The 12,898-nt window shown below is 40.2% G+C and overlaps 1 protein-coding gene across 3 annotated transcripts in view; it reads left to right on the top strand.

Annotated features, from left to right (window-relative positions):
• kif26bb (kinesin family member 26Bb) overlaps nt 1–12,898 on the top strand; it is a 34,377-nt gene that overhangs the window by 9,361 nt on the left and 12,118 nt on the right. For all 3 annotated transcript variants that reach the window (XM_067573201.1, XM_067573203.1, XM_067573202.1), the window contains exons 6-10: nt 8,537–8,746; nt 9,199–9,292; nt 11,195–11,466; nt 12,009–12,186; nt 12,389–12,539. In XM_067573201.1, the coding sequence (XP_067429302.1) occupies nt 8,537–8,746; nt 9,199–9,292; nt 11,195–11,466; nt 12,009–12,186; nt 12,389–12,539 (905 nt within the window). The remainder of the gene's footprint in view (nt 1–8,536; nt 8,747–9,198; nt 9,293–11,194; nt 11,467–12,008; nt 12,187–12,388; nt 12,540–12,898) is intronic.

Here is a 12,898-nt window from a genome sequence, read left to right as displayed (position 1 = left end):
CTTGCCACTAATGGCAGACTATTGAAAAGTCTTATTGCCTGAGAATAAAATAAGCACTTTTTAAAAACATTTATTAGGCAACAGTAGAGAGATGACAGGGAATGACATGTTTCAAAGGTTCACAGCCAGACACAAACTAGTTCTGACAACATACACAAAGAGCTGTACAACTGTTATCACATAAATAAAATGTATAAATAAAAATGTATGAATAAAAATTCTGATTGGTGCACAAAAGTAAGTGACAATATCTTTTCCAAGTGAGTCCTGCCCACTTTAAACCATTGAGAAAAGCACAGACAAAAGCAGTGCAATTAGAAATCTCTCATGTGAAATAACCAAAATTGTTCTAAATTTGGCTGAAAGCTGTGTGTTCACGTATGAACCGATTGCTCATAATAAGTTTTGGGGGCCTTTAAATATTTTACCAGTCTGTGTTTGCAATATTTAAAGTTTGGTTGTCACTGGTGGATTAACTATCAACCTTCATACACAGCCTAAAGCTGTGATCACAAGGTGATCTCATTAAAGGGGAACTGTTATTATTGATTATTTTGAGTCATATATATATATATAATGTTACAATGTTATAAAGAAGGAAATGTTGAGTTTTCATCGGCAGTAACTTAACACAACTCTGATACAGCTGCCCCTTGGCTTCTGGAAAACTGGCCAATCAGGACAGCGTTGGCTCTTCGGGAGGGGGTCCTTAAAGAGACAGGAGCTAAAACTGCCTGTTAAGAGACAGAAGCTGAACTGAGGGGCTGCATAAAGGGCCAGTGTAAGATAAATAAGGAGTTTTGTGAAACGTGAATCATGCAAAGCTACTCTAGTGGAGTCAAAGAATAAAAATATAGAGCTGGAAATGAGCATAATAGATCCCCTTTAACTGCCTCTCTGCTCAGCGTGGGATTCTTGAGGGAGGAGTGAAAGTCTGGAGGATAAGTTATCGGAAAATATCACATTGCAAAGTTTCAGTATAACCAATCATGATCTGTTCTGTTTGCCACATGACTTTTGCAAAGACCTTTAGGCTAAATGTGACTGTTGCTAACGGTGGTTGTATCACTAGTTTTTGCTGTGTTTTTGTAACAAACCTCACAGCTTCATGTGACGCTGGTATTTTGCCCAACAAATGTTTTCTTAGTTTGATCTCATTATCATCACAATTTATTATTGTAAATTTCAGATTTCAGAAATGCACCTTAACTTATCCTCCATCTTTAATCATAGCACAAGCAGTAGACTTCAGCCATTAGCTGCGCTCACAAAGGCCAGCATAGCTCTGGTTCAAAGATCAATCAATTTGAACTCTTGACCATGTGGCATAAGCACAGGACAATAATACACCGCATTCCCAGTAATTGAAGAGGTATGCAACCTGTTTTTCTGCCAAAACGTTTCTCATTAAGATATGTATGTACTGTATGCTCTCCAGTATACAGAGACATCCCATATAGACGGATTTAAAGATACAAAAGTTCGACAAATAGTCATTTTAGTTGACATTGTCTGCTGAGAAGAGTGTGAATGTTCTATCAGAAGAAAATTACAGTCACATGATGAACATCCTGTGTTACTTTGGTCACTTTGTATCCTATATTGCAATGGTCTGGATTGTTTGTACCATTCTCACCCACAAACACCATCTTCAAAGTGTTTTTACCACCCATACTGCGGAGTAAAGACATCACAGCCAATTTGGTGGAGATCCTATATCACCCCTCCTTTATGATACACTGTAATGCGGTGCTAATGCCTCCATCTTGTTCCTCCCCTCCCCTCCCCTCACCTCCTTTGGGAGAAACCGGGGTAGATCAATATTACTGCCTGCTCTCGCCATGTCTCATAGATGGACTCTTGGGTTTAGTCTAGAGTTACAGATAAAGGCTCAGATAGACCCCGCCGCCAGCCACACCTGCTCAAGCACTCAGTTCTGTGTGCCTCTGCATGCAAGAATATATGTGTGTGAGAGCGGAGGAGGATTTTCTGTGCTTGTAAAAGGGTCTCTTGAATAATTTAACCCTCATAAATAGAGTTTGACACATGTTCAATAGGGTTAGGGAGCCACTTCTTGCATAAGGTATTGAAATTATGAGGAGGGGGAGCACCCTGGTAGCTGAATGGCTACTGCACATGCCACATAACTGCAACGTCCCTGGTTTGATTCCAGCCAGTGACCTTTGTTGCATGTCGTACCCATCTCTCTTCCCTTGTTTCCTCTCGGCCAGTTCTTTATCCTCTATTCAATAAAGGCAAAAATGCCAGAAAAAAAAATTTCTAAAAAAAATATGAGGAAGGGAGGGAAAAAAATCCTTCACAGACACTGGGAACTTATCATGTGGCAGATGGAATATGGCTTTCAGATTTTCATACTGTCAATGGACAGATGATGTCATCGTGGTGTAATGCAGTCCTGCACTGTTTCAAGAAAACCATATTCGACAGGCGCACACAGGAGTGCTCGCAATCTTATCGACCTGAATCCTGATTATGAATAATTTTAGAACCGATTTCTAACTTTAATTCAGCTTGTTCAGTCTTTTGTGAGATATATGTTGCTTTATCTTCCTGCAGAATAGCAGAATAGACAAGGTTTGTTAGATGGCTGTCAGAGTCAGGATGTAACTGAATTTAAGACTTCAAAGCCCCTTCCTGTAGAGAACTGCATTAAGAAATTAATGTCACGCCATGCAGAAATATAGCAGGAGGTATGCATCACCATGCAGTTGTAAGTGCATGTATAGTTTCTGTATCTGCACTAACTGGATCAACCCACTGCAGCCTAAAAGAAATATGTTGGCATCTCAGTCAGACATTTTTCTTCTCAACTGTCAGCCCAATAAAATTTTCATACTGTATGTGTTAACAAATTCTTTTATTGCTATGAATCAAACGGACAGATTGTCAGATGTATTAAAAGGTACTAAATTGCCTCCCTGTGTGTTCCACTTGTAAACATTCACAATAGCAAAGTACACCATCCTTAGCTCACCATCCAACGTGCTCAATCCTGATCCTTTCTGACATTTACCACTTTGTTCTGCCAAGTGTGGACTCTTGGAAGATTAGCCAGTGGGCTAAAAGAGATCCAAATAAATCAAATCAAAGGTTCCCCTTTTACAACCGAGGTTTCTTACAAGCTACGTTGCATAAAATAGTATCTCAACCTCCCACGGCTGAGCAGCAGGGGCTCAGTGCTGAAGTCAGACTTTTTTACTTCTCCTTCTGACAGCTATGTTTTATGTCAGCCTCCTGCGATAAAACCCCTGTTTTTGTAAACATAAAGGCTTAAACCACAAGTAATATATAAATAGAAATAAAAAAAAGCATTGCCACTGTCATCATAGCAGTCAGCTTTAAGCATCAAGTTTGAAGAATTTGCAGCATATATACAGATAAATTACAGAGTTTTCTCAGTCTATACGGTGTTCTCGGATATCTTGGATATTATGGTTTTTTTTTGGGGACGCAAACACCGTGTTGGCTCAAACTCGCTGAATTTTATATGAGGATATTTTTAAACCGTGCTGTCCTGAAACTCATTCTTTTTTCATGAGTTTCTGTTTGTGACACATTGCTGCTGGTCTTTGTTTTGAAAAGTTAAAGTTGATGCCGTTCATTCTTACCTGAAGGGGTCACGAGCTTCTTCTGAAATCACTTATGTTGCTCTGTAAAAGCAGAAGACCTCACCGCTCGCATTCAATAAATAATGACGTTTTCTTTTCAAGGTGTCTCAGAGTACTTCAAAGTGTTTAGCCTTTTCCTGTATACTGTAAATGTATACAGTAGGGATGTACATCTCCATCACCGAGGCGGATGCGATATGCATCTCGATGCGTTGCCAACAATCCGATACATTAAAGATACATATGAAGCAACTACCAATGCGAAACGACTCACCCCTATTGCGGTGCAGTGCAATTCAACACAATGCGATTCCACGCACTGCAAAAGAACGAGCACCTGCCTCTTTGCTCCTTGATGTCCAAATTTCCCTTTTGTCAAGGCTTATTTTATGTTCGCTTTACACTTTACAGTTGTTACCTCAGATTGACTCCTCCTGTGGTTTCTGTTGTAGCTTCGAGGAGCGCTGCTTTTCTTTCCCATTTGAACATCGTATTATTGTATGTGACACAGAGACAGCTGTTACTGTTAACAAGGAGTAACAAACAAACCACCGCTCACTCCTGCTACGCTGGGTTTAAAAAACAAATGAACCCTCTGTGCTGAAGCTAGAAGGCAGCCTGGAGCCGTTTTCATGGAACAGACGAATGAATCAATTCAGAGGATCATATATAACTAGGGCTGTTGTGGTGAAGGAATTTCCCCTGCAATGGTTCAGGGTGGTTTAACAGCACAGTATGCGGTCTATGTGGTATTAGAGCCTTATTTTTTTGTTGTGAAAATCAAGGTATGTTAGTCTGATTATGTGTCGGCTGAATGGAGCAGCAGTACCTGTCGAACAAAGAAAACACTTTAAATCACGTTGTGGCAGGAAACAACATTGGCCTACCGAGCCGAGTCCCCTTAAACCTGGGAATTATGAATGTAATCTGGCTGGATGCTCCTTTAGATTGTGTGGTTGGTGGAAAACTACTTTATCTTGCATGTAAAATGGCCGCCGGCTTGGCCGTGCAGTGACCCAGAAGAGTTTAAACATATAACCAAGACAAAATATTCATACAGATGTGTTTTAATTACCAAGCATCAACACGGAACCCCGGTCAGCACACCACGAGCCCAGCTCTACTACGAGGGCTGGGCGCCGTCGTGCGAGGCAGAAAGGATCCTCTGGAGCCACCAGACCAGACCAAGGAAGCCATGGGACATTTAATACACACACATGTAGAAAATGGAGAAATGTAGAAAACTGGTAGCCTCTTGAAAAAAAGAAAAAAACATGAACATGGTGCGGTTGTGGTGTTTGTTTGCCTTCCACCGCGGTTGGCTTGTCTATAGCGCGGTATTGCAATATTACAGTTTTTGCGACAGCTCTATATATGACATTAACTGACATGTGCGGCACCAAATAACGATGTCAGACAAAAGACAACTAAGTAGCTAGAAAATAACTCAGTGAAATGAATTTTTTAAAAATTGCTTTACATTACCATTAATGTTAATTTAACGTTAGCTTGATAGTTTGGATAGCTTGCCTGCTGATGCATTCCCACTGTGTGTTGTTTGTCCGCAATTACTGTAATTAACACCATACAAGTTAAGTTTTGCTTCATGCTCTGTCAGATTTTTAAAAGGAAGGCTTTTTACATTTCCAGAGTGAGTGAAGGAATCAGGAGACAAAGAGACAGAAGCTAGGAGGATTCTCAGGATGTAACAGTGTTGAAAGAAAAACAAGGAAACGTAAAGAAGATGCAACCGATTCAAGATTCAAAGAAAAAGTTTAGGGAGGAAAGAGAAACACATGTGAAGCAGCTCAGGCACGGTTCAACAATAAGGCTTGCCCGATTGCCCGGGGAAAGTAAATATTGGGCTAATAAATCTAGCAACTCACTCGCCTGATTGGGCAAAAAAAAAAGTTTCAATCATTGTTTCATAAATTATGTTCTCGTACTCTGGCACACAGCATAGCTTCCTCCCCTTTACCTTGCGAAGCAGCTGGATTCGCAAGATCACATCACGAGATCACACGAGAATCCATCTTGTCAGGCTTGTCAGGTGGTTCGGACCAATCAGCGTTGTAAATTCAGCTGCCTTGCATGGTGATAGATGGTGACAGACATATGGTTCATCCAATCACCTGCCAAGTATTTTTTTGAAAAGTGCCTGCCCTTTACCAAACAGCTTCCATAGACAACTTTTCAGATGGTTCTGTGTAACAAACCATCTGGTGCGTCAGGTTACCCTCCCCTTGCACACATCGGACTATATTGGCACGCACCGTTGGCCAAGAATTGAGTAGGTTAGTAGTGTGATGCGTGAAACAAACATCCCTCAGGATCATGTGAGCACTGTCAAATAGAGGAATCAGTGGAGCGTGGAACTTTTCACTGCCATAAATACTCTTGAGAACGAGAAACACGAAAGAGAGTGGAGAGTGGAGTGGGGGAAATTAATCCAAAAACTGTATTTTTGGGGAGTCTATTCCATTATTTGAAGGAAACTGGGCTGATCAGAGGAATTTAGTGTTCAGTTAAATGTAGGTGAATGTTTGTTGCTTCGCATCTATGACACTCTGTGTCCTTGTACTGTTTCATTTACATAAATAAAGATTAAAAATGACAATTAACTTTAATTGTTGTTATTTGATAACCACTAATAAATAAAGTAATTTGTATAGGAGCATGTAAAAATTGACCTTTGGCAAGTAGATTTCTGACCCACTGCCCCACTGGGCGAGTGAAAAAACATTGAACCCTGCCAGGTGTCAGGTGATGGAGAGACATAAACAAAATTCAAAGGTAAATATTTTCAAAGGCACAATCTGTTGGCAAAATGTTCAAATCCAAATGTAAACTAAAGGGCATTCCCACTAACAAAAGTCAAATTGAAACCTGCTATAAAAGGACTTAGAGATACAGATACTAACACTACACAACTCTATTAACATGATGTTTTCTGTAACTGTACCTTAACGAAATAAGTGAGACTCCCAAAAACCCCCAAAAACAAAATCTCTGTGTAAATATTTAAATTCTTTGGAGACTTTTTTTCCATTCCTAACAAAAAGCATGTTTGGAAACAACTGAAAATGACACATCCCAGCTTTTAAACCTTGAAGATGTGCTGACTAGAAGTAGAAGTAGCAGAAAAGTACTATATATATATATATATATATATATATATATATATATATCAGAAAGAAAATCTAGTGGGAAATAATCACAATAATCAATAATTTTTTCTCTCATTTTGGTTGGGAAAAATGTATATTAAACAGTCCTATAAAGTTGAATCTTTTTCAGTGACATCTCCATTGAAGAACAATTAAAAATCCAACATCTAATAAGGTATTTCAACCAAAACATGTTCTGAAATACAGCAAATGGTTTTTCAAGGATTTATAAATATTTTTCCACTGTGTTGCTTCGAGCTGCTGAATTAAAATAAATTCTGAAACGGCAGCCATGTGCTGCTTGCGCCTCACTTATATGGTTTCTTTTAAGATAAGACTTTATAGCTGTGTGGTTTTGTCTGTCTCTTGCACTAATTTTAAACTCTGCCTCTCCGTTATTTTTAGCTGTATTTTATAGTCTTTAAAGATTCCCCTCTTTCCATCCCACTTGTTATATGTCTTGTAATTTTTTTTTAAATTTCTCTGTAATTATGGGATTTGAAGAGCTACATGTTATGCTCTAGATCAGAGAAATTGCATTATCTTTGTTTAGAAACAATACGTATATGCTAAATGTCTTTAAAGGAGCAGCCTTTTCGCCACTCAGGGGCTTTTATTTTTGAAAGCGAATTGTTTTATATGCTGTTCAGCCACACATTATAAACTGAGTCATTCAGACAAAAATACACGAAGCCTTGGGCTAATCCAGCCATTCATTTACCCTTACAATGACAAAACCTTGGTCCTCACAATTTATGATGAGGATGTGCCTCATCCAGCTTGCAGAGAATATTGCTTTTGGCTGTGTGATGTTTAATAGGTGCCAACAGAACACACACATACACACACACACACACACACACACACGCACACACAATAGAGAGCGAATCATGGTCCCCCTCCGGTTTCGTTGGGTGGGGGACTATGATATAATATGATGTGGTTTGTTGTCTGATTCGATGTGACATTCTGTTTGAATATGGGTTGCTATAATTCAACAGGTTATGCTGTAAATTATGTTGGTGCTCCATGTGCCCGTTCTTAACTTTGAGTACCTGCCCCTGTAAAGGTCTCTGCATGGTGCACACTTTTTTAATCGGGGCAGTTGCATTGTGAATGTTTATGCCGGTGCACCAATGCCAATTGGTGAATCTTCCCATCCCTAGTATACAGTATGTGTACAGACGTATGTGAAATATTTGTGCTCACTTCTCCTTCAGCAACCCTTTAATCTCTCAGCCCGTAGCTGCTCACTAGCTGACTGTTAGCTGGATGCACTAGCATGCTAGTAATAGGATAATATAAATATTAGCCTAGTTAGACTTTTCAGTATTTCTCAAATTTCACAGTAATCCATTCAATTGTTGTTGATACATTTCACTAAAAACAAAAACCTTGTGGTGGTGCTACAAGAGAGTCAGGGGATCACCCAGGCCAGTAGGGTTCATCCTATGGGCACCTTGAATGCCTAGACAAAAGTACACAGCAATACATCCAATAATTGTTGAGATATTTCAAAAGTGGTGGACCAACTAACCAACAAACAGACCGACATTGCCATCTCTAGAATCATGCAGTCTGTGTGGCTAAAAAGCAGCAAGTTATAATAATTGTATGAGTTTAATTTAGTCAAATTAAAAGATTTCACTGGGTATTCAACAGTTCATGCTCCACATACTGGAAATAATATTCAATATATATCAATATTCCCGTTTTTTTTCCATCTCCTTTGGTGCACAGGTCAAAGTTGTGCTGAGGGTGAGTCCAACACTGTCACACAGCCAAGGCCAACCACCTGTTCTCCGAGTTGACCAGTCCAAGAAAAGAGTCACCATAATGGAACCAGTCGGCCAAAGCCAACCACACACTACGATGACACTTGGCAGGGATGGCAGAAATCCTTTGAGGAACATAAACTTTGATGCTGCCTATCTTCGAGAGTCAAGCCAGGTTTGGTTCTTCATTATGATTATTGATGAACAACCATTTTAAATATAGTTTCAAATATTTCCATGTGTGCTTGCTTGATACTGATCTATCTTGATGGTTTTACACTGACAGATGCAGCACATTGATAACGTAACATGAGTCGAGAGCATTCTACGTTTTCTCAAGTATTCAACATGCATTTTTCCCTTCTGTACACTACACACCACCGTTGATTTGCTCTCTCTGTCTGATGACCTGAAAGCTGATAGGGCTTGGATAGCCACCACAATTACACAGTCCATCAATTATATTCAACTTTCTTCAAGCTCCGCTTACAGTATTTTGAGCCCAAGGGAATCTACAGAATCAGTATGCATCCCTCCTCTGCTTCGATTCTTTCGTTTCATTGGATGTACTCTTTCAGCGCGAGGATGAATCATAAGATGCTCGCTGTCCTTTGTTCTCCTGACCAGGCCGAGGTGTGTGCAGGCGTCTTGGCTGACGTCATCCGCTGTGTGCTCAGCGGCAGCGATGGATGTGTTCTAGGTTTGGGCTGTGCTGATGTGGGTGAGTAATCGGTCGCAGTGAGGGGCCATGGGTTAAAATCTTAAAACCAGAGTGGGACGCTTTTATCTTTGCTCAAAAGCCATCCATCCCCCTATCCTGCTGCACCTCTGTCCCACTCCTGCTATCATTCACCCTTTTTTTATCACTTAAACTCCCTCTCCATCTTCTCTCTCTGTCCTCTTATCAATCTTGATATCCATCTCCAGCCCTCTTGTTCTTTTTCTTTCACTCTGGCTCCATTTGTCTATTTTCTTTCCTTTTTCCTTAGTAGTGACAGAAAAGTCTTGCCACTTCGACTCTCTCCTTTTTAGTCATTTATCTTTCACCTGTTACTTTGTAAATAAAAGCTTATTCATCAATTATACAGCACATATTCTTTTTTAAAAGCTTCCCATCGCTTGATAGATATTCAAGCATACCGCCCAAAAGACACAAATATTTTATTTTGCTAAAGGTCTGAGCTCAGCAGGGACTATAAACAAAATGGACTGTAATATGTTGCTATTAGAGAGATGGGACCCTGCACTTAGCGTCGCTGAAGGGGTTTAATAGATTTGCGGCAGACACACATATACACACACATACACACACACACGAGGTAAGGACAGGGTCTCCTTGGAGCTGCTTTTTCACATGACGCCACTCTCCGTAAATCTGATTGAATTAGTTGGCCAATACAGACTACATGTGGCCCACAGCCAGGGGACATCAATCTCCTCCACAGAATACTATTCTCTCTGAATAACGGCAGGCAGCTCGGCCTTTAATTGGAGTAAACCAATTCTCTTATCCTCATTCAATTAGGGTTTGGATAAGACAAGAGAGGGTAAAACAGGACCATAACTCAAAACTAATGTGGGGCAAAAGTGCACAAGGAGGTACAGTATGGCAGGAATACATAAGAAAATCTAAATGTGTTTGTGGGTGTGTTTCTATACATCTGATCTGATCTGCCGTCATTCGTGCATTCTTGTGAGTTTATGTATTGTGTTTTGTGTAAGCCAGTGTACCTCTGTTATTATATACACTGTTTACCTATTTCTTCATTTATCTGGGGCTGTGTGTCTGTGTGCATCCATGTTTTTATACTGTCCTACAAATATGTGTTCCTCTGTAATTACTCTCCCAATTTGAAATCTCTCTGCACTGTGGTCCTCGTCACCTGTAACTGTCATCTTGTCATAGATGAGTTTTATCAGGGAGATGTAATCCATGAGATGCACTATACCCTCCAACCTCCCCCAGTAGATCCCCCCCCAACTGTGCAGATGCCCTAATCCAATAGTAGGAGTTTCTAGTACAGTCAAAAAGACAGGGACCCTCAAGGGCTTCCCACCTGCGACCATGGCAAGCTGGAGATACCGCTAACAGGATTCAAACCCCAGATATAGCAGATATTATCATGGTGGATGGGAGCTTGCACCATCTTGCTTCCTAAATCCCAGATTATTTTCAGTCTGATGATACTTAAGGAATACTCAGTGGTGATCTTTAGATAAGCCCCTGCTAAGTACATTTTTTAAATTATTGGTGAGTTGCTTGTGTTGACTTTGAGTGTGTGAGCTGCCACCTGCCACCACCTATAAAGAGGAAGTAGAGATCTGCAAGGAGTTGTGATTGATCTCTCATGATAAGGAGCCATTATGCTTGATTGTGCTCTACCACCATTGTCTAAAACAAACTATTAAATACACAGTTTTGCACTGAAAGCGTTTTACAGAGTAACTGTACTATATTTGGCTAAAGTGGGTTTCAAACATACAGTTAACCATACAGAAATGGTGGTTCTGAAAGTGCATTTTTCTGTGTATGTGATGTCGGAGTGAAAATGTGTTTATCGGCCAGAATATACATGTATTGTTTGCATGTCCATATATCTGTGTGATGTGTTCTCTCCCTCAGGGTCTTGGTCCACCATGGTGGGGAGTGATGAGAACATCGGGAAGCTAGGGCTGATTCCCTGTGCCATCTCCTGGCTGTACAGTGCAATCGAGAGGCGGAGGGAGAAGACCTGGACAGATCTGACTGTATCAGTGTCTGCTATAGAGCTCTGCTGCGGAGAGGAGGACACGCTGAGGGATCTACTGGGGGAGGTTGTCCCCTCATTAGGCAGTATCCAGGACAGCCCAACAGCCCATATTAGACTCCAAGAGGACCCTGTCTACGGAATACAGGTAGAAGGAAAAACGGTTGATTTTGGGGACAAGATTGTTAAATGACAGGAATAATTTAGAGCATTGTTGTTTTTTAAAATACTTTCTGATTCCAGCCGCTGCTTCTGCTGTGTCTCTCTGTCAGTCAGTCAGTCTCTTTCGAATCACAAGCACAAATATTTCTTTGAAGAACAAGATAAACACTAAAATCAAATACATTTTTTAAAAATTTGAGTTATTATTATTGGCAGAACAGTCAAATCAATCTTCGTAAACATAAACAAGATGCTCCCAAATCTGGAGACCAGAGAGCCAAGGCTACACTTTTTATTGCTTATGAGTGATATATTTCTTGGCTCTGCTTCACTGGCAATGCATCAAAGAGTCAATTTGGGATTTTATACAAAAATGAGTGGCATTTTTATAGCTTTGAACCAAGAAAATGTACTCATGCTCCTAGAAAAACCCTTTCCTTCCTTTGGGATCCCTCTAAGTTAGATTTATGTCAATGATTATTTAGATGGTCAACTGATTGACTTTATGACTATCTCTTTCTCTTCCAGCTTCGTAACCACAACCGGGTCAAGGCCCCCACTGCTGAGCGGGCTGCTTCTCTTCTGGATGCCGCCATTGCGGCGCGTCGACACACAGACTTCACTACATTCTTGTCCGACAGCTCCATAATGTTCTTTACTCTCCACATCCAGCCCCCTCGTACAGAAAGCAGCACCATTGGCAAAGGTTGTATTAAAATATTCAGTTACCAGGGAGGTTTGTCTCCCCATGAATTATTTTCCATAGCTACCCTAACCCTAAGATCACTGTTTATTCAAATCAGTTTAATATTTATCTAATAATTAATGTGTTTTTTATTTGCATATTTGGAAACACACGCTCTGCTACTCTCTTACACTCTCATCTACTCTCTGATTTCCTTCATTAGGTTCACGTGGCCCCACCAAGTTGACTATGATAGACGTCTGTAGTGGTATGAGGGGTGGTGGACACAACAACAGCAAACATAAACCTCCTCATTCTGAACTGGGCCCTGTTGTCTTGTCACTACTAAGTGGACATAAAACGATCACCAAAAAGTAAGAATTTAGTTTTAAATAGTATTAGTGTTTCAGCATTTTAGCCATTAGTGTACAGTCAACTGTAAGAGGGCACTTCACCCAATAATAATAATTGGTGATGTAAACAGGATTATCTCAGTCTCTTGGTATCTCTTAGAGACTTGAGAAAGAAAGTTAGAAACTGAGGGAATGGAGTTTGAAATGAGTGCCCATTTAATAATCTAATAAAAGACGTAATATAGTTAAATGATGGAAAGTGCAGGATTTAGTGTTTTGGGTCTGGGAATTAGGGATTTGAAGTCTGGATTTCGGTCTCTGCTGCTTCAATATTGAGCATTCTTTTTAAAATCTGTCTCTTGCAAGTTCCCTAAGTTTTT

Source organism: Thunnus thynnus, chromosome 18, assembly GCF_963924715.1.
Source record: "Thunnus thynnus chromosome 18, fThuThy2.1, whole genome shotgun sequence".
NCBI classification, from domain to species: domain Eukaryota; kingdom Metazoa; phylum Chordata; class Actinopteri; order Scombriformes; family Scombridae; genus Thunnus; species Thunnus thynnus.
Note: the sequence above shows the minus strand (reverse complement) of the source record. Positions and strands in the feature narration are given on the sequence as shown.